The following is a 27,407-nucleotide window of genomic DNA, read 5'->3' as shown; positions in this document are numbered from 1 at the left end:
CCCCACCCCACGCCCGGGTTCTGTAAATCAAATACGAAGAGCCGGGAGCCCGCTGGGGGCGCAGGGAGGGGGTCCCCCTCTCCCTCTCCGTCACTCCGGATTCGAACCCAGAACTTCAGGCCTGGGGGTGGGGTCCCCACGGCTGATTGGGGGGCGCCGCAGATGGCACAGCCAGCGACCGGGATGGCAGCCCTGTCGTGTCCCCGATGGGGGGCTTCTTCCGTGCCCCCACGAGCCTGGGCCTGGTTCCCGTCCCCGACCCGGGCCGGGCGCGGGGGGCTCAGGGCGCTGCTCGAGGGGATGGGCCGGGACCCCCAGGAAGATCGGGGCGAGTGTGGGGAGCCCCAGAGGCCAAGCTGGAGGGCAGGGAGGGGCGCGGGCCCTTGCCAAGAGACCCTCCCGCCGGGCTCTAGTTCTTGGAGAGGAGGCCAGAAGGACCAGGTGGAAGGAAAGCGAGGCCCAAGACGAGTTGGAGGCTCGGCTCGGGGAGACCCCCACCCCCTCTTTTTCCTTCCCCTTCCTGCCAAGGACGCAGACGGCGCGTGGAGAGCCCCTCGCCCGCCCCGCCGGGCCGCGCGCCCTGGAGAGCGGGTGCGGGTCCGGCTCGGGCGGGGTGCGGCGCTGCCGCCCGTTCTCCAGCCATCGCTTCTGTTCCCCCCGCGATCCTGCACTTCAGGCGGGGAGCAGACACCCCCCCATCCCCTGCCCCCCCAGTGAGGGCCTGGGCTGGGCTGCGCGCCGGGGTCCGGCTGTTGCTCGCCGGCCCGACGCCAAGCGCCCTCTCGGTGCGCCCAGCGCGCGCCCGGGCGCTGGTAACGTTCATAGCGGGGAGGCCCGGGGGCCCCGGGGGCGAAGACCCCCCCGGACCCCCCTCCCGACGCTGCCCTGTGTGGATTAACCACAGCGTCGCGGAGGGGTCCCCAGGACGGCAGGGCTGGAATCCTCCGGATCGCGCCCCGCTTCCCGGCAGGTGCTGGGCTCAGCCTCGGCCCATGCGCGCCTCCTGCTGGACGGGGCGCCGCCCGGTGCTCTGCGGTTCCACCAGGCGCCCCGGCTTCGGAGCGCACCCCAGGAACCCGCAAGACGTATCCCCAGGTCCAGTACGCAACTAGCCTCCCCGTCCCCCAAAGAATTGTCCTTGGGCCCCTAGGCCTTGGCCCAAGCCGACGACCCAGGAACCCGAATCCCATCGGGAAGAAGCGCGCAGCCAGGCCCGTCCCTGAGTCTCAGGAATTTTCTTTAAATCAGGGGTGTTCTAGCAAGTGGGGGGGCGGAGGGGGACAGGTGAGAACACGGCAGACTGTGAAGACGCCACGGGCGTTTGTCTAACAGGTTAACGCTGTGCCAACAGGTCGGGGCGGCAGCTGCGCTCTTAATATGGCACCGGGTGATTGAACGCTCTCTCGCCCTGAGGACAGGGAATGGGGCCTCTGAGGATAAGAAAGCCAGGCCCCAGGTGCTCTCCAGCGCTGGCGGCAGTCAGCTCCCCTCCCTTGACCCCCCCCCCCGGCCAGAAGCCCCCCACCTTCCAGCCTCTGTGACTGAAGATCTTGTACAGTTCCCTCCCACCTTCTCTTTCTCTACCCCCCTTCCTTTCTAGATTCCATTATTTAAAAAAAAAAATAATCACTCTCCAGAAAAGCCAGGCCCTGTTTCTCCCAGAGCCTTCTTCTTTTCTATTCTCCATTATGAACTCTGGCTCAAGGAAACAATATAAATAAATTTTAAAAAAAAAGGCATGACCAGGTACCAGTGGCTCACGCCTGTCATCCTAGCTACTCAGGAGACTGAGATCTGAGGATCATAGTTCACATCCAGCCAGGGCAAGAAAGTCTATGAGACTTAATCTCCACTAAACTATCCAAAAAGCTGGAAATGGAGCTGTGGCTCAAGTGGCAGAGTGCTAGCCCTGAGCAAAAGGAACTCAGGGACAGTGTCCAGACTCTGAGTTCAAGCCCCAGAACCAGTACTAGTAAATAAGCAAATAAATAAACAGAAAAGAAAGTGAAGCTGGCGATATGGCTCATGTGACTCAGCCTAGTAGGCCTGAGACACTGAGATCAAATCCCACTAACACCCAGAGAAAAGATCATGGGCTGGGCACTGGTGGCTCACGCCTGTCATCCTAGCTCCTCAGGAGGCTGAGAGCTGAGGATCATGGTTCAAAGCCAGCCCACGCAGGAAAGTCAATGAGAGTCTGTTCTCCAATGAACCACTAGAAAACCAGAAGTGGTGCATGGCTCAAAGTGGTAGAGAGCAAAAGAGTTCAAGGACAGCACCCAGGCCCTGAGTTCAAGCCCCACCATCACCACCAACCAACAAATAAAATCGTGTGCTTCATCATATGTGAATAGAAGAATAGCTGCAGACTTGCCAGAGGAAGGTTTTCCATGAACACCACCTGCTGTTGAATCATTTATGGGGTTCTGTGACTTTAATTATTTTCCAGGGGGGAACAATTTAAAACAAACATTCACATTTCTCTGGGAAGACTTGATCTCAGAAGAAAGTTTAGCCCGTGGCCTCGGGCTGGAGGCGAACAAGAACGGCTCAGTGGAAGCTGGATCGCGTGGATAATCCAGGCCCCAGCCGTGGCCTTCCTTCCCGTGTGTCTATGAAACTCGTTTTCCCGTGCTTGCCATGCAAGATCAGAGTAACACCAGCTCTTCCGGCCGCTCCTGTGACGCCTGGACTCTGAGCTCTGCCTCGGTGATTTCTGGGAACTTCTTGGCCTGGAAGAGGCAGGACTTGTGCATGAGAGAGGGAGGGTGCTTGGCTGCTATACCCCAGTTAGCCCTGGTTCCCACCCCCCCCCCCCCCCAGCCAAGGCCTCCGTGTCAGGACTTAGTGATGCAGACCAAGGGGGAATGCACCACCAGCAGGGGGCGCTAGTGCAAGGTAAAACACCCACCTCTAAGGGTGGGGCCTGGAAATGCTGCCACCTCCCAAAGCAGGGAGCCCAGGGCTGACTTCAGTGATTCCGTCATCCCAGACCCCTTCCAGGCTTGCTCTGTCTCTCTCCACTGCCATTTTGAACAGGACTCTGACACCTGGGTCTTGGGGCTTGAACTCAGGGCCTGGGCGCTGTCCCTGAGCTCTTTTGCTCAAGGCAAGTGCTCTACCACTTTGAGCCACAGCATCACTTCTGAGTTTCTGGTGGTTCATTGAGGAGTAGAGTCTCATGGGCTTTCCTGCCAGGGCTGGCTTCGAACAGTGATCCTCCGATCTCAGCCTCCTGAGTAGCTGGGATGACAGGCGTGAGCCACCAGCACCAGGCTCAGGGGACTCTATTTTTGGGGTACACAAAGCCAGAGGATCATCTACTTTCACAGAATTCTTGAAAGGCGAAGCCTCTGTTCTTGGAAATGCCTGTGCCGGGATCCAAAGCTATTTCTGGAGCTGTGGAAACTTCCATCCCTACTTGGATGGTTCTGAGCAGGATGTGTTTATGCGCTCAAAACTGTCCCTGCGTCACTTCGCACGTGAGCATGTCACCAGTCGGCGACAGAGAAGAGAGAGGCACCACGTGGTCAGGTGCTGACAAGGGCGAGAATACCCCCACATCTGAAGGCTGGGGTCTGGAGACTCCCTCACCCTCTACCTTCTGGATTTCCACTCTCCTCCTCCTCCTCCTCCTCCTCCTCCAGCCTGAACTTGGCCTGGGTGCCGGCCCTCAGCTCTTCAGCTCAAGGCTAGCGCTCTACCACTGTGAGCTACAGCACCACTTCCAGCTTTTTCTGCTTATGTGGTGCTGAGGAATCGAACCCAGGGCCTCATGCATGCAAGGCAAGCACCTTACCACTGAGCCACCTTCTAGCCCCACCCAGAGGTTCATTTGTTTTGGGAAATGATTTCCCAGAAGCAGAGATTAGATAGACTTTTGCACACAAGTAAATGACTAAGGAACCATCCTGGCAGAAACTAGGAAGGGAAAAAAGAGAGAGAAGCAGGAGGGGAAAGAAAAAAAGGAAGAAAGCAAGCAAGGAAGGAACTTCGGGTAGATCTGCAGCCTCTGCCAGATCTCAGGAACTCAGAAATGAAACCTTCTTCTCACTGGACACCAGTGGCTCATGCCTCTCAGCTACTCAGGAGGCTGAGATCTGAGGATCGCCGATTGAAGCCAGCCCGGGCAGGAAAGTCCATGAGACTCTTTTCTCCAATAAACTACTCAGAACAAAGCTGGAAGTGGTGCTGTGGCTCAAGTGGTAGAACGCTAGCCTTGAGCACAAAGAGGCTCAGGGACAGGACCCAGGCCCTGAGTTCAAGCCTCAGGACTGGCAAACACACACACACACACACACACACACACACACAGTCCTGGAGAGTGAGCTGTGCCTCAAGTAGTAGAATAAACAAATAGATGAATGAATAAGTAAATAAATGCCCAACTTCTCCACGTTCCTCCTGATTTGGGGGAGTCGGGGTAAGGCTGATTCCCACAGAACCACAGCATTAGATATTGGGGCACTGGGGGCTCTAGCTCACAGTGTCCCCCTTTAAATCACCTCCCACAGGCCCCCGGTGGGGAAGGGGCTGGGCTCGGGGACCCTCGGTGGCGTCTTTGATGAACGCCAGCCTCTTCTGCTCCCGGCTCTTATCTCCTGGCGCAGCTGCGCACTTGATGTATTTATTTGCTCCTCCCCAGCTCCATTTGCCCAGCCAAGTCTGCAGGGGCCTGGGTGCTTGGGGAGAATGACCTTCGTGCAGAGCCTTGTCTCCCTCTTGCTCCGTGGGGAGGAGGGGATGGGCTGCTATAAATCCCTCACCCAGGGGTGACCTGGAGGATAGATGGACATGTGGAGGGGTGTAGACCAAGCCACCAAGATGGAATGGAATCAGGAGAGAGCAGAAGAGGGGAGGGGAGGGTTGGGGAGGGGAGGAAAGGAAAGAAGGCGATTCTGAGACAGTCTGTGTCTTCTGTAGGGAGTCAGAGTTTGTTAATTGATTGGTGCCTGTACTTGAACTTAGGGTTTGAGTGCTGTCCTTGGACTCAGGGCCTGGATGCTGTCTCTGAGCTCTTCAGCTCAAGGCCAGTGCTCTACCACTTTGAGCCACAGCTCCACTTCCAGTTTGCTGGTGGTTCATTGGAGAGAAGAGTCTCACAGACTTTCCTGCCCTGTCTGGCTTTGAACTGTGAGCTTCAGATCTCAGCCTCCTGAGTAGCTAGGTTGCCAGGCATGAGCCATAGTGCTCAGCTCAGCCCATTGTAGATTTTCCTCCCAGACCCTCGGTGCTTGGCCTGTGGCCTCCATTCTGTTTTCAGACAATTAGGAAAACAACTGGATTTCCTAAGGTCTCAGGGCAGTGTGTCTCTCTGTCTGTCTGGCTGGCTTGTTGGAAAAATCCTGTGGTTTGCTAGCTAGCTTTTCTAATCTGCTTGGCTGGCAAGTTGAAAGACATTTATAAGGTTTAGCATAATCCAAGCAGCTGGTGTCCTGGAGAATTCTTTAGGGCTGAGTTGGAGGAAGTTTCTGGAGCCAAGAATGAAGGGATTTTTCCCTCAACACATGACAACATGAGAATTGGATAAGGGCGGATAGAGAATTCCAAACTTCCTGTTACTGTCTTGTTTCATTATTTCTGTATATGAGAGGGAAGCGGGGGGGGGGGGGGGGTGGGGGCGAGAAAGTTGATGAAAATTCTAGAACTTTCTCTCAGAGACATCTATTTCCTTCAGGGTTAAGGGGTCTGGAGAGGAAAGCTACAAAAACAAATGATGTGGCTCCAGCCCAGCCCAGCTCAGGGTCTGGCCCGGTTCCAAGCCCCAGGACCAAGGCTAGAGCAGGGGACTGCGTGGTTCCCCAGGGAGCTGACCCACATTCTTCCTACCTCTCTCCAGATGTCCCCACCCGTCCCCACCCACAGAGAGGGGTCAGGGCCTCCAAGAACACTTGTTTAAAGCGTCATAACTGGAGATCAACTCTTGTCAGTCAGAAACCTGTCCCCCCTCCAACCTGGGCTCTGTGGCTCCCACCTGTAACCCCAGCTATTCAAAAGGTAGAGATCTGGGGATCATGGTTTGAAGCCAACCTGGGCAAGAAAGCCTATGTGATTCTTACCTCCAATAAACCACTCAGAAAACCAGAAGTGGTGCTGTGGCTCAAGTGGTAGAGCGCGCGCCTTGAGCTAAGGGACAGCGTCCAGGCCCAGAGTTCAAGCCCCACCTTTTAAAATCATTCTCCAAAGGTTTACTAGTTTGTAAGTATAAAAGATTTAACATTTAGAAACTGTCGCCCAAGAGTCTGTCCCTGCCAGCGGCCCAGCGCCCCCATGTGGCCGGCCTGGCGGCTCGCATGCATCAAACCACTGGGCTGCGGTGCCCTCTGCTGGCCGTGTCTGGGAGCAGCCCCGGTTCCTCCCCTGGCGCAGAGCAGGACCAGGACTCCCCCATGCTGTTTGATGAATGGTCGTGAGTGAAGCCAGGTGAGGAAGGCCGTGCATGGGGTGCAGACAAGGCTGTCAGAGGAGGGTCCAGGAGCTGGGCGAAAGCTGGGATGGGATTGTACAGGATGCAGGGTTAGAGAAGGGCCGGGCTGGGCACAGGGGAAGCAGCTAGGTGTGGTACAGGTGGAAGAGCCAGCTTGGGTTGGGGCTAAGGTACTGTGTGTGTGTGTGTGTGTGTGTTGGCCCTGGGACTGGACTCAGGGCCTGGGCACTGTCCCTCAGCTTTTTGTCAGTTGTGGGGCTTGAACTCTGGGCCTGGGCACTGTCCCTCAGCTCTTCAGCTCAAGGCCCAGTGTTCTGCCGCTTGAGCCACAGCACCACTTCCAGTTTTCTAGGTGGTTTATTGGAGTCTCATGGAGTTTCCTGCCTGGGCTGGCTTTGAGCCGTGATCCTCAGATCTCAGCCTCCTGAGCAGCTAGGATGACAGGCGTGGGTCACGGATACCCAGCTCCCTCAGCTTTCTTACTCCAGGCTGTCAGTCTACCACTTGATCCACACCTCTACTTTGGGCTTTGTGTTGGTTAATTGGAGCTAAGTCTTAGGCACTTTCCTGCCTGGGCTGGCTTTGAGCCGTGATCCTCAGATCTCGGCCTCCTGAGTAGCTAGGATGACAGGCAGGAAACACCAGCACCTGGGTGTTCTTGGTTTTTATCAAGGCCTTGTTCTGTAGTTCAGGCTGGCTTCAAACGATCCTGCCTGTCCCTCCCATGTGCCGGGATGCCAGGCTCTGCCACCACGCTGGTTTCACTGGAGGGGATTCTTGCCGTTTGTGCCTCTCTCTCTCTCTGCAGGTGGCTTCCTGTTTAAAGAAACCCACAGGAAAACCAACTCTGGGTTTCCCTACTTAAAACAGGGGTTGATTCTTGAGGTTCTTACGGAGCAACAACAGGATTCTCAGCCCCAAAGACGCCTTCTCCCGCGTGCAGCTGCGCCAGACGCCTGTTCACTCACGGCCTTAGGCAAGAAGCGTCTCGGGGACTCTGCAGCGGTTTGTGATGAAAGGCCTTTATTAAAGGCTGTGACAGTGGTGACAGGTGGGCCTCCCCTTACTATAAAAACAAAAATCACCCATCACCTGCATTGGACGGCTGGCACGGCTGTTCCCCGCTCAGGAATGGGCTGAAGACAAGATAGGGGAAGGAGCCCCAGGACCACCTTGCTGGGGTTCCCCCCTCCCCTCTCCCCCGCATCTGAGACAATTCCTTTCACAAGCAGCTGACGATTTCTTTTTTGTACCACTTCTGGGGCTTGAACTCAGGGCCTAGGCGCTGTCTCTCTGAGCGTTTTTCCACTCTCAGGCTCCACCACCTTGAGCCACAGCTCTGCTTCTGGTTGTTTCCATGATTCCTTGGCGATGAGTCTCACAGTCTTTTCTACCCAAACCTCGCTGCTCGGATCTCAGCCTCCTGGGTGGCTGGGATTACAGGTGTGAGCGCCCAGCTTGCTGATCTCATGTTAAAGGCACCCGGGGTTCACTGTCGGCGCCCAGCGCTCGGAGGGAGGAAATGAGTTCCGGTGGAGTGGTGAGCGGGTCTCCAGGCACGCGGGAAGGAGCAGAGGGGGTTTGTGGGTGCACACCTCATGCTGGGGTGAAACCTGAGGCTTGGGCTCTCTGGGAAGCACCCCGGGGGGGGGGAAATGGGACAGAAAGGAAGCCAGGCGGGGGACGTCTACCCTGCTAGCCAGAGCAGATGGTCCTGAGCCCCTTCTGTCTTGCTGCTGGTCCCAGATCAAAGGACCAAAGGCCTCATGGGAAAATTTATCACTGCGTATGGGCCTGAAGCCTGGCCTGGCAGAGACAGACAGGATCCCTGAGCCACTGAGCTCCAGGAGAGGCCCCATCCCTGTCACACTGAATGCGCGTGCTCAGGGACTGGGGAGGCGCTAACTTCACTGTTACTCTTTTCCCATTTCCTCCCCTTGTTGGTGGCCAGTCCTGGGGCTTGAACTCAGGGCCTGGGCACTGTCCCTGAGTTTCTTTTGCTCAAGGCTAGCACTGGAGCCACAGCACCACTTCCAGCCTTTTCTGTGTCTGTGGTGCTGAGGAATGGAAGCCAGGGCTTCATGCATGCTAGGCAAACACTCTACCACTGAGCCACCTTCCCAGCCCATTGCTGCCCTTGGAGGGGTGCACTTACAGCTGCAGCCTAGACCCAAGCAGTACCCCGTATTACCTATAGAAGTGGGTAGAACCCTGCTTGGCCCTGCTGAGTGGGGTCTGGTGGCCCTGGGGGGGTAGGGAGGGGGGAAACCAAGGAGCAAAGCCAGGATGATGGGAAAGAACTCTCCTGGCTCAGAAGCCAGACAGCTGGGGGCTGTGAGAAGGGGGAGGGGCCGGCTGGGGGGGGGGGGGGGGGAGGCCGGAGGAGCCTGGGAGGGGCGGGCTGGGTTGAAGGCACTTCCAGTACCCATGGTACTGCTGGAGTGGTCGGGTCTCCTTGGAGGCTGGCAGGCAGTCACTGGAGCACAGTGACAGGGGGCTGGGGACATCCCTCGGAGGGCCTCAAGTCTGGGTGGCCTCTGGGGGGTGCAGAGGGTAGGATGGCTTTTGGTGTGGGATTTTTTTTTTTTCCCACTTTGGTGTATCAGTCATGGGGCTTGAACTCTGGGCCTGGGCGCTGTCCCTCAGCTCTTCAGCGCAAGGCGAGCGCTCTACCACTTGAGCCACAGCGCCACCTCTGGTGGGTTTTTTTTTTGGAGGTAAGAGTCTCACGGACTTTTCTGCCTGGGCTGGCTTTGAACCGCGACCCTCAGATCTCAGCCTCCTGAGTAGCTAGGATGACAGGCCTGAGCCACCGGCGCCCGGCTGCTGTGGGATATTTTAAAGAAGGTCCGCTGGATCCCAGAGAAAAGGAACTAATTTGGGACCAAAAGACAAATGAGTATGGGGGGGGGGGAACCAGGACCCAATGCTGGGATAGTTAGGGGCCTGGCCCAGCGACCCCCATTCTCCCCTTGGACCACCAGACACCCTAAGCCAGTGTGTCTCCCTGTCAACTCCACTGGGAGACATTGGGAGGGGCAGAGATGCCCTCTTCCGGTGCCAGGGCTGCCCGCTCCACCAGGCCGTCCAGATAAAGGTTGAGCGCGTGCAGGGAGGGAGAAGGCGGGTCGGGGGAGGCCGGGGAGGCCTGGGGGTTCAGGTAGCGGCCGTACCTCTTCAGGCCCCCCTTGGGATTGTAACGGTGGGCAATCAGCAGCTCCTGGAAGCTGACGTTGGAGAGGGCCAGGAGCCGGGCGTCGGCCGCGGGCAGGACCCCCGCGTGCAGCAGGGGCTGCAGGGAGGCGAAGCACTGCAGGTTACTGAAGGGGTAGACGTGAGGGATCAGCTGCGGGCCGGGCGAGATTTCCAGCAGGCGGCACAGGTCTCGCATGGCCAGCACGGCAGCCAGGGCGCTGCGATCGCTCAAGTTCCTGGCCAGGTAGGTCTTGGCTAGTTTCTTGAGCTTGAAGCTGCCGGCGCCGGGCACGCGTTCCTGGATGAGGGGTAAAACGGCCAGGAAGCCGGAGATGGCCTGCTGGAACTCCCACAGCTGGCTCATGTCCTCCAGGGCCTGGAAGAAGCAGGGCAGGGCAGGCCCCCACAGTGTGTAGCAGGCCAAGATGGGGCGCTGCATGGAGCAGAGGAAGTGGAGGAAGTGGAGGAGGCCGGCCTCCAAAGACACGGCCTTCGTGTGCACGCTGAACACGCCCTCCGGCTGGATGAGCACGCGGAACTTGGTGTCCTGGTTCACTGCGGCCAGCTGGCTAATCTTCTGGGCTGGGCAGGAGAGAAAGATGGGGTGAGCTTCCTGCCCCCCTCCCCTCCCAGCCTGGGGGAAGGAGATCTCTGGGTTCTCCAATAGGAAGGGGAGGTGCTGTTGGCTGGAACTAAGCATCAGCCTCCAACACACAGCTCTGATAGGACAGGAGTCAGCCCGGAGGTCAGCCTCAGGTGCTGGTGGCTCACGCCTGTCATCCTAGCTACTCAGGAGGCTGAGATGTGAGGATCCACGGTTCAAGGCCAGCCTGGACAGGAAAGTCTGTGAGACTCGTATCTCCTATGAACCATCCCCAAACCGGAAGTGGAGCTGTGGTTCAAGTGGTAGAGTGCCAGCCTTGAGCAAAAGATCTCAGGGACAGTGCCCAGGCCCTGAGTTCAAACTCTGTGATTGACCTTCCCCTCTTTACTCCCCCCAAAAAAGAAGGGGGGAGGGTCAGACTGTCCTTTAAATACCTCATTTGCCTTGGCAAGCCCTCAAAACTCAGCTTTTTTTTGGTCAGTCATGGGGCTTGAACTTGGCCTGGGCGCTGTCCCTCAGCTCTTCAGCTCTACCACTTGAGCCACAGCGCCACTTCTGGCCTCTTCTGCTTATGTGGTGCTGAGGAATCGAACCCAGGGCCTCATGCATGCGAGGCAAGCGCTCTACCACCGAGCCACCTTCCCAGCCCTCCTGCCTGTCTTCTATCAACCTCCTCCACCCACGGCGGGGACCCCAATGCCTTCCTGACTCCCCCACTCGGCACCTGCTATTTGCAGCCTATGGATCACCAAGCTAACACTCAGAGCCCAGAGAGAGCCCTGGGGTGTAGACAGACGCACACTGGCTCCAGGCTCCTTCCGCTGAGGTCCTGACCAACGACTGGGCCCGACACCAAGTTGCAGGCTGGGGGGGTGAGGTGGGGGGGTGGGCGGGGTCTCGGGCTTCTGGCCAAGCAGAGGGGGATGGGGACCACAGCCCTCCCCCTCACGTCCAGACCCTGCTCTGGTTGCCCACCCCACCCCCGGCCTCACAGGTGACCCAACCTGGGCTTTTTTTGGGGGGACTCAAGAGATTCTGTTAGCACGAGGCAGAGGGAACACGCACTTTTGTCGTCAATCTTCAGGTCAAAGAAAATCAGGGGCCTGTCTTCCACCTGGGGCTCAGCGTGGAGGCTGTCCAGGGTGTGGATGGTGCTGGGCCCCTCCAGCTGGGCCTCGCCGGCCTCGCTGCTGCCATCTAGCTCGTGGGAGGACTGCAATACAGAAAGCGACAGGCCCGCGTCAGAGGCCCAGGACGTGGAGCCATGAGGCGGGCAGGGGTGGACGGGGCGTGGCACCTGCCACGGGTGAAGCAGAAGGGCACGTCGGTGCAGGTGCCAAAGTGAACCTGGGTGCCCGGGACACGTGTCTAAGGATGAGGGTGTGAATCTGCACACTTGTGTTGACACAAGCGTGTGAGGAGTTGGGGGAAGGGGTCATGATGTACGTCTGTGGAGGCTCGGGGCGGAGGCTGGTGGTTCTGGGGAACAGGAGGAAGTTGCCTTATCTGTAATCCCGATGTGATCTGTGTGGTGTGTGTGTACACGCATATGTGCCTGTCCTGGGGTCTGAACTCGGGGCCTGGGCTCTGTCACTGAGCTCTTTGGCTCAAGGCTAGTGCTCTACCACTTGAGCCACAGCGCCACTTCTGGTTTTCTCGTGGTTTAGTGGAGAGTCTTGGGCACTTAGCTGCCCAGGTTGGCCTCAAACCACAATCCTCAGCTCTTGGCCGCCTGAGTAGTTGGGATGGCAGGCGTGAGCTACCGTACCAGGCATAAACACACACCAGTGCTGCAGCGCCTCCTCTGCCGATCACCATTGCTGTGTCTGTCCTGGGCTCCCCTCGGCTGGGCCCCCTGGTGATTCCACCGGGCCCTGATCATCTATCACAAAAGTGGGTGAGCACCCCTCTTCTTCTGTGGATCCTCACACAGCAGCTGCTCGGAGGAGTCGCTCAGGCCTCCCGCCTTCTGCCGGCCTCTTAGCACAATCCTCAGCCTCCACCTCACACCTGTGGCCTCAACCCCCCCCCCCCAGCTTCTCACAGGTGAAAAAGCTTCTGAAACTATTTCCTTGTTCAATCTCTGGCCAAGCCCCAGAGCAGAACCTCACGCCACCGTCCTTCCCTGGCCTGGAAATGGTATGTCAGCCAACAAGCTCCGTCTAAGCCCCACTCTCCACAATGTACATAGAGCTATATGTGGGCAGGGAGGGCTGTCTGGGCATGGGTGGCTCACGCCTGGTCATCCCAGCTACTCAGGAGGCTGAGATCTGAGGATCTTGGTTGGAGGTCAGCCTGGGCAGGATAAAGTTCCTGAGACTCTTATCTCCAATGAGCCAGCAAAAAAAAAGAAAAAAAAGAAGAAGCCCAAAGTGGAGGTGTGGCTCAAGTAAAAGCACCCAGGCCTTGAGTTCAAGCTCCAGGACTGACAGAGAAGAATCTAGGAGGTATATATTCATGCCAGTGTTCCACGCTGGAGGAGTCTGGGAGCGGAGGCCACCCAAGAGCTGGATTTTAAAACCAGCAGATGGTGGGGTTGGAGCACCCAGAAGATGGGGAGGGTTTGGATCTTCTCACACATGGAGGAGGGCATGTGGTTCTCCAAGGGAGACCCAATTCCAGTGTAGGAAGGAGGCAAAAGCACCCAGAAAAGAAAGACCCCCCCCAGCCAGGGTGGGGGTGGTATCTGAGGACCATAGAATAAGGGCTGCAAGGGTGATCACTCACTCAACAAGTTTATTGTGTATGCAGCTGTATCGGCCAGGGGTTGGGGGGGTGGTGCCCGCGTTCAGGGACTTGGTGGGGAGACTCTGATCTCCAAATAAAGCTGGAAGCGGAGCTGTGACTCATAGTAGAGTACCAGCCTTGTGGGAAAGTGCTAAGGGAGAGGACCCGGCCCTGAGTGCAGGGACTCATACCAGGCCTCATAGAACGTAGTAAAGATAAGAGAGTTCATGTAGGCCTGCTGTGAGCCGTCTTCGGGGAATGGGGGCTGGAGTGGGTGGGTGATGGCACCGGGGGGTTCAGGAGCGTGTGTGAAGAGAGACCCCACGCTGGGCTGGTGGGGGAGATGAGGCTGGAGAGCGGGGAGGGGGTGGTGGATTGGGGGATTCTCCTTGGGGGTTCCGTGTGAAGCCCCAGGAGGAAGTCTTATGGAGAGTCAGGGATGAACCCCTGGGGGAGATGCATTCAAGTGGGAACTCAGATTAAAGAAGTTGCTGAGCCATTGTTTTAACCGTGGGGAGGCCCTGAGGGAGGCCAGGGTCCTGTGCACCTGGCAAGGTAGACGGAGGACCGTCTGCTGGCCACCAGGATATCTGCAAGGCCCTGTGGTGGCCAGGGTGGCGGCCTGAGCCCTGGGGCGAGAGCAAGGTGGCCGGGGTGCACAGTACCACTGTCTGGGCAGGCTGAGGACGTGGTGCAGGCCAGCGGCTCTCGGTGCCCTATAGGAGCGGGCGCTGTTCCCTTGGAGGGTGGTGGCATGTTCCTGGCGGTCGGCAGGCTGGCCGGGCGGCTCAGGGCTGGGGACCGCAGCTGGCTCAGCGGGACGGCAGGGATGCCAGGCTGGAGGGCAGCAGGTGCCTTGGGGCAGCTGGGAAGCCCAGCAGGCGTGGGAGGCTCCCTGTGGGGCAGCGGTGTCTGGTGGCTCCAGGCACTTTCCAATACAGAGCCTCAGACTGAGGGCTGGAAAGGACCACAGGCCGCCCCGTCCAAGCCTGTCCTCCATTCAGCTGTCCCTTCCCCTGCCCAGCCGCTAGGAACACATTCCCAGGGCGGAAGCTCACCAGCCGGGAGCTCTCGACTGTGGGTGGCTGTAAGGCTCTTCCTTTCATGGAGTCTGGCCCTCATGGGAAGCTGCCCTGATGCCACCGCCTCCCCCACCCCCACTGGCTGCCATTAGCTGGGAAAGGACTCTAGTCAGAGGTCTCAGAGGACTGGAAGCGGGGAAGCCAGAGAGGAAGACCTTGCACGGACCAGAGCAAAGCAGACCTCGCTTTGGGAAGGAAGCAGGCCACCACATCATTTCAGAGATGCCTATGACGGCCTGGCAGGGTGGCTCCTGCCTGTCATCCTAGCTACCCAGGAGGTGGAGATCCTGAGGATCGTGGGTTCAAAGCCAGCCTGGGCAGGAAAGTCTGTGAGACCCTGATCTCCAATGAACCACCAGAAAACCGGGCATGGAGGGGTGGCTCAGAGCGGTAGGGCTCTAGCCTTGAGTGAAAGGGCTCAGGACGGTAACCGGGCCCTGGGTTCAAGCCCAGGACACACGGCATCCCGACCAGGGAAGGCTCGTGGCCGGCCTGGGCTCTCCCTGCCTCTAGGGAAGGTTCTCCCGGCAGGAGGGGGGGGGGAAGGGGCAGGCTTGGGCGGGACTTCCGGGAGGAATACCGAGGAATGACAGGGGGGGAGGTGTTTGGGACGGGACTTCCGGCCCGAGTGCGGGGAGCCCGGGGCGGGACTTCCGGGCCACTCACCAGGTTCTCAGGCTCAGAGTCGTCCGAGCTGCTGATGACCACGACGGGCTCCCCTGCAACGGAGACGAGAGCGCATGGGGCCTGCCCGGCCGGCGCTGCCGGGGCCTGGCGCGGCGACTGCGCTCGGTGACTCGGGATGGCTGCCATTGCTGGCTGGGGCTCAGGAGTCGGGGCCCGGGCGCTGCTGCGGGCTCGGTGCGGGGCCGGGCGTTCACATACATAATCAATACACGCGCGCACACACACGTATCGCGCCGGTACTGGGGCTTGAACTCGAGGCCTGGGCGCTGCCCCTTAGCTTTTTCCTTCAAGGATGGTGCCCTACCGTCGGAGCCGCATCTCCATGCTGGCTTTTTGGGGGTTAACTGGAGATAAGAGTCTCAAGGACTTTTCCTGCCCGGGCTGGCTTTGAACGGAGATCCCAGACCTCAGTTTCCTGAGTACTGGGTGAGCACCAGCATCCAGCTACCTTTTGCAATTCCAATGGAGCTTACTGGTTCGTTCCAATCAGTGACTGCCACGGGGCTGTCAAGAGTCAGTGTGTATGCAGGCTCTGGGTTCCAGAAGGACTCTGGGCCCGCAGATGGAGGGAAAGCTCTCATTCCCCAAGTCTGGTTCATTTTAACTCCTAGCCAAGTACTCAGAGTCTCTCTATGTGGTGGAGTCAGGAAAATATAGCTCATGCTGAGCGCTGATGCTCACACCTGTAATCCTAGCTACTCAGGGGGCTGAGTGGAAAGGATGGAGGTCTAAGGCCAGCCCTGGCAGAAGCCATCTCAACAGAAGCAGCTGAAAAGCATGAAAAGGAGGATCAAAGTCCAGGCCAGCCTGGGCATGAAAACAACCCATGCAAAAGGGGACTGGTGGGATTGCTCAAGTAGTAGAGCACCCGCTTAGCTGGAGGCCTGGAGTTCAAATCCCAGTACTGCTTCCCTCTCAAAGATATTGCAGGAGAACAAACAAGATACTCAGGCTTTTGCAGAAGAGGTTGGGGAAGCAATGGGTGTGGACATTCCTAAATTTGAGTGTGCTGGGAGGGTGGGGACATGTGGGGGCCATGGCAAGAGTGCCCAGGGAAAGGACTTCAAGTGTGGCACTGCCCTGCCGCCTCCCTTCCTACCTGGCTCTGGATCGTCGCTGGTCACATGATTGCTTTGGGGCAGAAGGATCTCTTGTCCTAGGCGAGGCCTCTCCGGGCTGGGGGGGCCGTCCGCACCTAGGTGGGGATGTGGCACTGCTCTGGAGGTGCTGGGTATGGGGTATTCTGGGGAGCTCGCGGACAGCCTTGCCTCCTTCTCGTCCTCGGATTCCATCTTGATGATTTGGGGGCACTGGGTATAGCAGGACTTCCTCTTCTTGGGGGGGTTTATTCCGGAACCTTCCTGCATGAGGAGCCCCAAAGCCAGGTCAGGGTGGGTGAGCAGAGGCCCAGGCTTGGCTCGTTCCATCCTGTCTTGCCACAGACCATGCCTCTTCCTGCAGGAAGCCCTCCCAGGCCACCAGGAACGCCCAACACTGGTCCTGGCTGCACGGCCCTGAGTGGCTCAACACCCAGCTGGGCTGGGAAGCTTCTAGAAGGTCCAGCCCAGGGCGAGGGAGAGCTCAGAGCTCCTTGACATGTGATGAAAGCCCAGATTCTCATCCTGACTCCACGTCTGGCTGGAGTCTGGGCCTCTGGTGAGGCAGGGCCGGGAGAGGCTCACCTCCCTGAAGGACGGGCCTGTCATGCAGAAGTTGTATCTGGGTACTGGGGGAGCGCTGGGCTCTGACTGCTCCATAGCCACAAGTTGGGTCTCAGCCTGGCTGAGGGACTGGGTTTCTGTCCTCTGCTCCTCTCTGGGCTGTAAAGTTGGGAAACAAGAGTCACAAATGACCAGGGCTGGGAACGTGGCTCAGTGATAAGAGTGCTTGCCTCGCATAAATGAAGCTCTGGGTTTGATTCCTCAGCACCATGGAAACAGAAAAAGCCGGAAGTGGTGCTGTGCCTCAAGTGGTAGGCAGTGACCAGGCAGCAGGCCAGAGATCTCAGGCCTCGCGGTTAGGCCTCCAGATCCCTGCCTCAGAGCTCGCTGGGGATAAACAGCCCTCTCCAAGCCACCAGGATGCCACCTCCCTTGGACCCAGGTATACAGTTAACATTTCTGTGTGTGTGTGTGTGCACATAAGGCTGGTGCTCTATCACTGGAGTCAAAGCTCCACTTCCAACTTTTGGCTAGTTAATGGGAGATAAGGGTCTCACAAATGTCCTTGCCCAGGCTGGCTTCAAAGCTCAATCTTCAGATCTCAGCCTCCTGAGTAGATGGGATGACAGGTGTGAGCGACTGGTCCCCAGTTCCACTTCAGTTCTTGTATGTCCAGTCAGGGCAAGGAGACAGCTCATGAACCACACGGCCAACTCCCCAAGACCTGTCCGACATCTGGCGTGGCACACATCCCTCCAGGAACCATATGGTCACTGTCCAGGACAGCAGCTCCTTGGACTACTTCAAAGTTGCAGTATAGTTCCTGCTGGGTGCTGTGTCTCATGCCTGTAAGCTCAGCTACTGAGGAGGCTGAGATCTGAGCAATGCAGTTGGAAGCTAGCTTGAGCAAGAAAACCCATGGGACTCTTATCTCCAGCTAACTAGCCCAAAGTCAGAAGTGGAGGTGGGGCTTGAATGGTTAGAGCACCTTGAGCCTTGAGTGAACAAAGTCAGGCAAGAGAGTGAGGCCCTGAGTTCAGGCACTCACACAAGCTATGTTGGCATTTAGGAGTCCAGTGCCAGCCCCATTGAAGTCCACCTGCTGGCCCTCTCTCCCTACAGATCCAAGGACTCAGGGCTCCCAGCCTGCACCCTGCCCCCCTCCACACCCCAACCCCTCACCAGCTCCACATCCAGAGAATTCTGAGGCATGCTGGAGGCCTCTGGGCTGGCTTCCCTGGACTGCACAGCATCTGAGCAGAGAAGAGAGACACCGGTGAGGACATATCACAGCCTAGGCAGGGGCTCCCGGACATCCTCCTCTGGGCATCTCCAGGGAGAAACTGGATGCTGGAAGGAAGCTTCTGGAATTGCATCAGGCTTCAACCCAGGTAGAGAAGGGCTTGGGGCATTAGAGAATCACTTCTGTGGCCCCAAACCCCAAATGCATCCCTCTCTATTCCCTGCCAGCAGCAAGGCCAACTTGGGCCAAACCTTAAAGTCATTCTTGATCAACAACTTTGTGGGGCTGGGAAGATGGCTTAGTGGGTAGAGTACTTGCTTTACGTGAATGAAATCCTGGGTTTGATTCCTCAGTACCACATACACAGAAAAAGCCAGAAGTGGCACTGTGGCTCAAGTGCTAGCCTTGAGCAAAAGAAGCTTATGGGCAACACCCAGGCCCCAGAGTTTAAGCCACAGGACTGGCAAAAAAGAAAAGAGAAAACAAAACAAAACTGTGTGTGTGCTGGTACTAGGATTTGAACTCAGAGCCTGGCTGCTGTCCCTTAGCTTATTTGCTCAAGGCTAGTGCTCTATCATTCAAGCCCCACCTCCACTTCTGGCTTTTTGCTAGTTAAATGGAGATAAAGAGTCTCATGGATTTTTCTGTCCTGGCTGCTTTGAACCTTGATCCTCAGCCCGCAGCCTCCTGAGTAGCTGGGATTACAGTAGAGAGTACCAGTGCCTGGCAGCATGTGTCTCAGAAACCAGCAAAACTGGGCTGGGAAGGTGCTTAGTGGTAGAGTGCTTGCCTCGCATGCATGAAGCCCTGGGTTCGATTCCCCAGTACCACATACACAGAAAAAGCCAGAAGTGGTGCTGTGGCTCAAGTGGTAGAGTGTTAGCCTTGAGCATAGAGAGGCTCAGGAACAGTGCCCAGGCCCTGAGTTCAAGCCCCACGATTGGCATTGGCAAAAAAAAAAAAAAAAAAAAACACACAAAGAAAGTCAGCAAAACTAACGTTTGGGTGCTTTTAACCCCATATCACCCCTCTCCCTTATTCTGTACCATGGAACTTAAAACCTAAAAGAACCTAAAAAGTTTGCTTAAAATCCTTCCTGTTTTGTTTTCTTTTTGGCAGGACTGGGGCCTGAACTCCGGGGCCTCCTGCTTACTATATGAGCGCCATGCCTGTAGCCCTTTCCACTTTTGTCATTTTTCAATAGGTATTGATTGCATTTCTTGGCTGAGGGAAGCCTGGGCCTCATCCTGTGTTGGTAGGGATGGCAGGCATGTGTCACCATGCCCAGCTTTCCCGGTTTAGATGGGGTCTGCTCACTTTTTGCCCCAGCTGGCTTCGAATGGGGAATCCTCCTGATTTCTGCCTCCTGCTTATCTAAGATCAATCATAAGCCAGCCCACGGGAGTGTGCCCGGGTACTTACTAGTGATGCAAGAGACGAGATCCTGCAGCTGCACCTCGATCTCTGCAAAGCTGCGGGGCTCCCCGGGGTCCCGCGGCGCCCCGGGGCCTTCTGGCTCCTCCTGGCGCAGGCGGTCGAGCGCGCCCTGCAGGAAGCCGTGCATGTCCAGCACCTCCTGGTCCGAGGCGTACAGCTCCAGGCGCTGCACCAGCGCGCCGCCCGTGCGCATGCGCTGCAGCACGGTGTCCAGGCGCTGGAGCTGGTCTGCCAGTTTTGTGCGCTCCAGCTGGAATCGCGCCTCCAGGGCCTCGAGCAGCGCATGCTCCCGCGCCTGCACGCGCGCCACGACCTGGCGCACGCTTGCGCGGATCAGCTCCTCCGTGTTGGCACGTGCACAGCCCAGCTGGCTCAGCGCCGCGCGCACCTGCGCATGCGCGTCAGCGAAGGCCTGCTCCCGCTCCTGCAGCGCCTGCGCCGTGGCTCGCAGCTTCTCCTGGCGCTGCCGGACTTCGGCGCCCAGGTCGCACTTGAGGTCGCTGTGGCCGGCGTCCAGGAGCGCGCACGAGCAGCACAGCGGCTTGCTGCAGCCCCGGCAGTAGATGCTGCATTTTAAAAATTGCATTGTTAGGGCTGGGCAGGTGGCTCAGTGATAGAGCGCTTGCCTGGCATGCATGAAGCCCCGGGTTCGATTCCTCAGTACCACATAGACAGAAAAAACCAGAAGTGGCGCTGTGGCCAAGTGGTAGAGCTTTAGCCTTGAGCTGAAGAGCTCAAGGACAGCGCCCAGGCTCAGAGTTCAAGCCCCATGACTGACCAAAAAAGAAAATTGCATTATTAAATTAATAATTTGCATTATTAAAAATCCCCTCCCCAGGCTGGGCGCCGGCCGCTGCTCATGCCTGTATTCCCGTCTACTCGGGAAGCTGCGATCTGGAGGATCAAAGTTTTGAGTCCAGCCTGGTTAAACTCACTAAACTCTACTGGCAATTCACCTCCCAAAAGGCAAGCCTGGAGGCATGGCTGAAATGGTAGAGCACCAGCCTAGCAACAAGGGCCCCAGCAGCTGCCCAATACAGGAAATGAGATTGTACAGGTTACTCAGTTAATTTTGAGTCATGTTCTCAAACCATGACCAGGCTGGCCTCAAACTCATGGGCCAGGAAAACAATCTTGGCGACATCCTGAGTACATGTGAGACGTGATTAACAGGACTGCATGGGGACACAGCTGCGCAGATGGTGTCAGTAAGAGGCCCAGGGGACTCTGTGTGTGTGTGTGTGTGTGTGTGTGTGCGCGCGCGCGCGTGCACACAGTGTGTGGGCCCTAGCACTTGAACTGTCTCACGGACTTTCCTGCCTGGCTGGCTTTGAGCCTTGATCCTCAGATCTTAGCCTCCTCAGTAGCAGGGACTACAGTGACTCACTCTAACACCTCTTTTGCATGTTCACTCTAGTTTCTTTGTGTTCCTCTGGATGACTAGCCTTTCGTTCGTCTAATTCACGAGGTTCCGGCTAAGGAGGAAAGTCCTCATCTACATGAAGGAAAGAATCCTCTCAAATCCCACACCTCCTTGGATCCTGTATTGTGGCGACGCTTCCACTAACTAGCGATGGCCACCTGTGACCATGGGCCTAGGTCTCAGTGCATCAGGAGGATCTGGGTTCGTGAGAAATTCCTGAGACACTAATTAACCATAAAAGCTGGAAATGGAGGTGTTGCTCAAGCACCTATTTTCCAGTTAAAAACCACCACCACCAAGTAATTGCAACAAGAAGATTCTTAATAAATCACAAATTAGGGGCTGGGAAGGTGGCTCAGTGGTAGAGTGCTTGCCTTGCATGCATGAGGCCCTGGGTTCTATTCCTCAGCACCACATAAACAGAAAAAGCCAGAAGTGATGCTGTGGCGCAAGTGGTAGAGCGCTAGCCTTGAGCTGAAGAGCTGAGGGACAGCGCCCAGGCCCAGAGTTCTGGCCCCACAACCAGCCAAAAACAACAACAAAAATCCCCACATATTAAAAGAAAAAGAAACCAACTTTCTTCACAAGAAGACATAAGAAGCTGTCTGGCTGAGCAGAGGCAAAGTACACTGGCCTTCTCTGTATAATAGTTTATGCCATCCACACAATGAAACAAAGCTATAAAAAGGAGTCATACATAGAAGCACCAGAGAGAAACACCTCCTACTTTTCAGATCATTGTTTACCCAGAAAACCCAAACTAATCAACTAGAAAGCACTAGAACTAAGTATCGAGTTCTGGAAGACAGTTGAATATCATTAATCAACATAGATTAAAAACGTTAGTGAAAGCTAATGATAACCATTACAGAAATTATAGTAGGGGTCTGGGAAGGTGGCTCAGTGGTAGAGCGCTTGCCTTGCATGTCTGAGGCCCTGGGTTCGATTCCTCAGCACCACATAAGCAGAAAAAGCCGGAAGTGGCGCTGTGGCTCAAGTGATATAGTGCTAACCTTGAGCTAAAGAGCTGAGGGACAGCACCCAGGCCCAGAGTTCAGGCCTACAACCGACAAAAAAAAAAAAAAAAAGAAAGAAAAGAAAAAGAAAGATAAAGAAAAGAAAAGAAATTATAATATGGCTGGGAATGTGGCCTAGTGGTAAATGCTTGCATTCATAAAGCCCTGGGTTTGATTCCTCAGTACCACATAAACAGAAAAAGCCAGAAGTGGTGCTGTGACTCTTGCTAGACTTGAGCAACAGAAGCTCAGGGACAGTGCCCAGGCCCAGAGTTTAAGCCCCACAACCAACCAAAAAAAGAAAGAAATCGGAGGCTGGGAAGGTGGCTCAGTGGTAGAGCGCTTGCCTTGAATGCTTGAGGCCCTGGGTTTGATTCCTCAGCACCACATAAGCAAAAAGAAAAAAGCTGGAAGTGGTGCTGTGGCTCAAGTGGTAGAGCGCTAGCCTTGAGCTGAAAAGCTGAGGTACAGTGCCCAGACCCAGAGTTCAGGCCCCACAACCGGACCCCCCCCCAAAAAAAGAAAGGTAGAAAGGCAGAAAGACAGACAGACAGACAAACAGAAAGAAAGAAAAGAAAGTGTGAGAGAGAAAAAGAAAGAGAAAGGAGAAGAAGAAAAGGGAGGGAAGAAGGGAGGAAGGAAAGAAAGAGGGGAAGGAAAGAAAGAGGGAGAAAGGAAGAAAGGAAGAAAAAGAGGAGAAATTAATTATAATGGAATGTGGGCATGGTGCCAGCTACTCGAGAGGCTGAGATGTGAAGATCCTGGGCCAAAGCTAAAGGAGGGAGCCCAGGTCTAGATGATGCCACCCTGGTGCCTAGCTGGGTGACAGGGGCTTTCCACCCAGCTTCAAAGGCCTAAAAGTGAGAAAAGCCATCCTTTTAATTTCCAGCTCAGTAGAGCAAGGAGGGCTTTTTTTAAGAGTACATGCAAATGCATCATGTTATCTAGACTCAAAAAGAGAAAAGCCCTGCTCCTGGTACCTTTAGGTTGGGGCTTTGTCCCCACCCAAACATGTGGTTTTTGTCCTTAAAAGTTTAGTGCAGAATTTGGGGGGGGGGAGGGCTGCAGGTGACCAAAGCCCACCTGCAGACGCCAGATTTCTAATAAAGACTCATCACAAAATGGGGCTTCTCTTATTTTCTCGAGACTGGATTTGCATCGGAGCTTTACCGTGCAACACAGCCAGCCTGGGGGAGGGCAGGAGGGAAGTCCCATGAGACTCTTATCTCCAAAGAACCAGCACCCCCCCCCAAAAAAAAGGCTGGAAGTGGAGCTGTGGCTCAAGTGGTAGAGTGCCAGCCTTGAGCAAAAAGACTTAGGGGCCTGAGTGCAAGCCCCAGGACGGACAGACAGACAGACAGACACACGCTATGATGGTGATAACACCTTTGCTCTCTCCCGTCCCAGCCCCGCGCTGCAGCTGCCCGGCACTCACCTGGTCAGCGTTGGGGTGCGGTGGTTGGGGTTGGAACAGAAGATGTTGTTGGTCTTGCGGGTGCCGTCTAGGAACTCGCGGGCTGTCTGGTCCCGGAGTTCCGTCAGGGGCCGAGCCTCGTGCTTTAGAAACCACTGGTGGGCCTCGAAACACTTGGTGCAGAGCAGCTGTTCGCACTCGAAGCACCAGAAGACGGCCGGCTCTTTGCAGCGTGTGCAAAGGGCCTGTGCCTCCACGATCTGCTGGTACAGGCTCAGGCGCCGCTGCAGGCTCTCGAAGAACACGTTATCCAGGGCCTCCTCCTTCGGGTCCGGGGGTTGGGACTCCTGGCAGGTGGGACACTGCAGACCGTGGGCCTCCAGGCAGCCGGAACACAGCGTGTGCAAACAAGTCAACAGCTTGGGGCACTTGGCTAGGGTGTGGCAGCCCTGGCAGAGCAGGAACCGAAACTCCTCCTCCATGGTTGGCTGGAGGATGGAAGGGCGGGGGGAGATCTGAACAACGTGCGCGCCTGAGTGCCCACCCATCTGGCCCCTAAGGCTGGGGTGGGGCCTCAAATTCTAACCTTTTTCATTTTGCCAGTTCTGGGGCTTGAACTCTGGGCCTGGACACCGAGCCTCTCTGTGTTCAAGGCTAGTGCTCTTACCACTTGAGCCACAGTGCCACTTCTGGCTTTTTCTATTTATGTGGTACTGAGGAATCGAACCCAGGGCTTCATGCGTGCTAGGCATGCATTCAACCACTAAGCCACCTTCCCAGCCCCTCGGACCTCAAATTCTAGCCCAGTGGGCATTGGATGCTGCAAAATCCTGGCTCTCCAGCGCCCCATTTACTCAGGCGGCCAATTCCCATCAGACACAGTATTCAGAATGAGAATGGAACCAGGTGCTGTAGCACACGCTTATAATCCCAGCTACTCAAAAGGCTGAGACCTGAGGGTTCCTGCCAACCCAGGCAGGAAAGTCCATGAGACTTTTATCTCCAATAAACCAGCAAAAAAAAAAAAAAATCTCAGAAGCGAAACTGTGGTTCAAGTGATAGAGCTCTGGCCTTGAGTGACAGAGCTGAGACAGCACCCAGGCCTCGAGTTCAAGCCCCAGTATTGGCATCAAAAAAACAAAATGAAACCCACCCTGACTTCCAGGAACTCAGGAAGGTAGACACACTAAGAACCAACCTCTTAAAAATGACTAGCTCGGGATTTTTTGCTATTGTTCTTGTTAAGGAGAGATACTTACAGAAACTACCATAGATAACCCCTGTTGTCACTGTATTTGATTCTGGTACCCTGTATCTTGTATATACATTTTTCTAATTTGGGGAGGGGAAGGGAAATAACAAAATGCTGAAACAACGATACACCTTGACCCATTGTAACCATGAGATGTACAAGATACTATGTTGACAAGGAACATTACAACTTGGGGGAGTGGGGAGGTGGGGAGGGAAGGGATGGTAAGGGAAAACAAAGGAGGGGGCAACAATGTTCCATAACAAATATACTCATTACTTTACTCATGTAACTGTAACCCCTCTGTACAGTATCTTTACAATTAAAAAATTTTTTAAGAAAAAAAGAAACTAGGCAGTGGCGCTGTAGCTCAAGTGGTAGAGAGCTCACCTTGAGCTGAAGAACTGAGGGACAGCGCCCAGGCCCAGAGTTCAAGCCCCACGACCGACAAAAAAAAAAAAAAAAAGAAACTACCATAGTACCCAACAATTCTAACTCCTTGACATATACCCCCCAAACAAAACTTGTGCCCGAATATACATAGCAGTATTAGTCACAATGCCAACATAACCCAAATGCCCATTAACGAACAGTATACTCCCTATAAGGGAATATTAATTAGCCATCAAAAGGAACAGGAATCATTGAGCGCTGGTGGCTCACACACCTGTCTTCCTCGTTAGCCTGGAGGCTGAGATCTGAGGATCACAGTTCAAAGCCAGCCAGGACAGTCATCTCCAATTAACCACCAGAAAATAAGAAGTAGAGTTGTGATTTAAAGTAGTGGAGTGGTACAAAAGAGCTACAGGACAGCATTAGACCCTTCAGTTCAAGCCCCACAACTGACAAAAAAAAAAAGGAAAGAAAGGAAGAAAAGAAGAAAAAAGAAAAAGAGAGAGAGAGAGAGGAACAGAAAGGGAAGGGAGGGGATGGGAAGGGAAGGGAAGGGAAGGGAAGGGAAGGAACAGGAGCCCCTGACATAGGTAAGAAGACAGAGAAAAGTGGGAAGACAATTAATAAGGCAGATGCAAAAGGAGAAATACTGTGCGACTCCACTTTTTGGAAATAGCTAGCCAATTTTACACAGACAGAAAGATTATGACTGGGAGAAGAGCTATTCCTTTCTTTCTTTTTCAGTCCTGGGACTTGAACTCAAGGCATAGGCACTGTCCCTGAGCCCCTAGCTCAAGGCTAGTGCTCAACCACTTGAGCCACAGCACCACTTCTGGCGCTGTGTATGTGGTACTGAGGAATGGAACCCGGGGCTTCATGCATGCTAGGCAAGCTCTCTACCACTGAGCCATATTCTAAGCCCCAAGAGAAGAGCTATTTCTTATAAGCAATAGTTTCTAGAGGCATCGAGACGAGTTCTAAAGAAACAGACGGTGGTGATGATGACACCCCATATGAATCTTCTTCCTGTGCCAGTACTGGGTCTTGAACTCAGGGCCCGGGCGCTGTCCCTGAGCTTTTCCCACTGGAAGCTGGTGCTCTTCCACTTGAGCCACAGCTCCACTTCTGCTGGCTGGTTCTCACCGACTTTCCTTCCCAGACTGATTTCGACCCCGGATCCTCTGATCTCAGCCTCCCGGAGCAGCTGGGACCACAGGCGTGTGCCCCCTGCGCGGTGCTGGGCCTGGTTCTCTAGGATCCCTCACCTCTCCCCCATGCGTACCTCCGCGGGGCTGGGCTGGGGGCCTCCGGGCGAGGCCCCGGGGTGCGGCCTGGCGGGCGGCTCGGGCTGGGGCTCGGGCTCGGGCTCCCGGTCCGAGGACCAGGCGGGTGGCGGCGACTTTAGCATGGCTCCGCGCAGTTTCGATTCCCGGATCCCAGTGGAGAGCGGGAACGGAGTCTGGGCCCTGGGTGTCAATCAAGGGCAGATGGGGGCGGGGACTTCCGGAAGCCCCGCCTCCAATAGGAAGCGAACCGGGGCGGAGCGGGCCTGAGCGGGGCCTCGGCGTGGGGGGCGGCTTCGGCCAGGCCCAGCGCAGTTTCGATTCCCCATTGAGGATGGAGAGCGGGGGCCGAATCCGGATCCCGGGTGCCCAGCCAGGGCGGAGGGGGCGGGGACTTCCGGAGGCCCCGCCTCCAATAGGAGCCTGGGGGCGGGGCCTGTGCACCGACGGGGGCGGGGCGGGGCCGAGCGGCCCGCAGAGCCGCCCAAGCGCGGTAGAACTGTAAACCCAGCACCCGGAGGAGTGCAGCTACACTGTCTTTAGAAGTGGAGCTGTGGCTCAGGTGTCAGAGCACTAGCCTTGAGCGAGAGAGCTCAGGGACGGCGCCCAGGCCCTGAGTTCAAAAGGAGGAGGCGGCTGCCAGCTGCTGCCAGCTGCAGGGGCAGTCCCCCGGGCCCCACTGTGGGGCACCCAGGTCACGTGCACAGCCTGGTGCCCACCCCAGCTGGAAACCTGGACACAGAGGGGAACCACGTGCACGCCTGCTTTTCAGGGGACCCTCAGATCTCCCCACTCCCTCCGGGGAGATCCGCGCCCAGCGCGGGCCTGGGCGGAACGGCCCCTCTGCTAGGAGCTCACCCGGGACTCGCGGTGGGGGATGCTCGGTGGATACATGCGTGTGATTGTGTGTGGACGGATGTGTGTGCAGTCCCGGGCGTGGGAACTGTCCCGGAGCGTTCCCACTCAAAGCTGGCACTCTCCCGCTCAAGTCACACCGCCACTTCCAGCTTTTTGCTGGTTCACTGGGGATCAGAATCTCATGGACTTTCCTGCTCGGCCGGCTTCAAACCACGATCCTCTGATCTTTGCTTTCAAGGATGCCAGGCGTGAGCCCTGGGCACGGGGCGGGTCCGGAGTGTGAGGAGAGACCCGGCCAGCAGGTGAGAGGACAGGAGTTGGGCCCCGTTCGGTAAACCGCGAACGCTGGGCGTGAGTACTCACGCCTGTCACCCTAGCTGTTCAGGAGGCTGAGATCGGAAGATCGCGGTTCAAAGCCAGGTCGGGCAGGAAAAGTCCAACTAACCGGCAAAACTTCGCGGACCACCTTGCCCTTTGTGGCAGGAGATCGGCCCCCACGGGCCCGGCTTGCTGGGCAGGACCACTCACCAGGCCCTACAGAAACCGCGAGTGCAGACGCAGCTCACATTCCGCCTCTGACCTTCCCGGCCCCTTCTCACGGAACGCCCCCGCCAGGCTGCAGTGCGGTCCTCCAGCCGCGAACGGCGCTGTGGAGCCGCGCACGCGCGGACGCCGGCGGTCCTCGCGCTCGGCACCCGACCCGCG

At 56.4% G+C, this 27,407-nt stretch overlaps 2 protein-coding genes across 5 annotated transcripts in view; one reads left to right on the top strand and one right to left on the bottom strand.

The window, feature by feature from the left end:
- Positions 1–8,509: 8,509 nt before the first annotated feature.
- Pml (promyelocytic leukemia) lies at positions 8,510–26,000 on the bottom strand. Of its 4 annotated transcripts, XM_013012173.1 has the most exons (10): positions 25,844–26,000; positions 22,938–23,404; positions 19,049–19,629; positions 17,566–17,636; positions 16,405–16,542; positions 15,822–16,083; positions 14,702–14,754; positions 11,292–11,439; positions 9,601–10,204; positions 8,510–8,964 (listed from the first exon to the last, which is right to left on the bottom strand). In XM_013012173.1, exons 1-10 carry the CDS (start codon positions 25,967–25,969, stop codon positions 8,901–8,903), a joined length of 2,514 nt encoding a protein of 837 aa, XP_012867627.1. In that variant the 5' UTR covers positions 25,970–26,000; the 3' UTR covers positions 8,510–8,900. The 4 variants fall into 4 exon arrangements, with proteins under 4 accessions (XP_012867627.1, XP_012867626.1, XP_012867628.1 ...); XM_013012172.1 differs by lacking the exon at positions 8,510–8,964 and having other exon boundaries at positions 9,186–10,204; XM_013012174.1 differs by lacking the exons at positions 8,510–8,964; positions 16,405–16,542 and having other exon boundaries at positions 9,186–10,204.
- Positions 26,001–26,917: 917 nt separating this feature from the next.
- Positions 26,918–27,407, top strand: part of Stoml1 (stomatin (EPB72)-like 1) — a 6,705-nt gene continuing 6,215 nt past the window's right edge. Inside the window, exon 1 of the mRNA XM_013011992.1 lies at positions 26,918–27,004. The gene's annotated coding sequence lies outside the window, so the exon portion shown is untranslated. The remainder of the gene's footprint in view (positions 27,005–27,407) is intronic.

The sequence above is a fragment of the Dipodomys ordii genome, unplaced genomic scaffold, assembly GCF_000151885.1.
Source record: "Dipodomys ordii isolate 6190 unplaced genomic scaffold, Dord_2.0 Scaffold15, whole genome shotgun sequence".
NCBI classification, from domain to species: Eukaryota; Metazoa; Chordata; class Mammalia; order Rodentia; family Heteromyidae; genus Dipodomys; species Dipodomys ordii.
The sequence above is the reverse complement of the archived record's forward strand: the minus strand, read 5'-3'. Positions and strand labels throughout refer to the sequence as shown.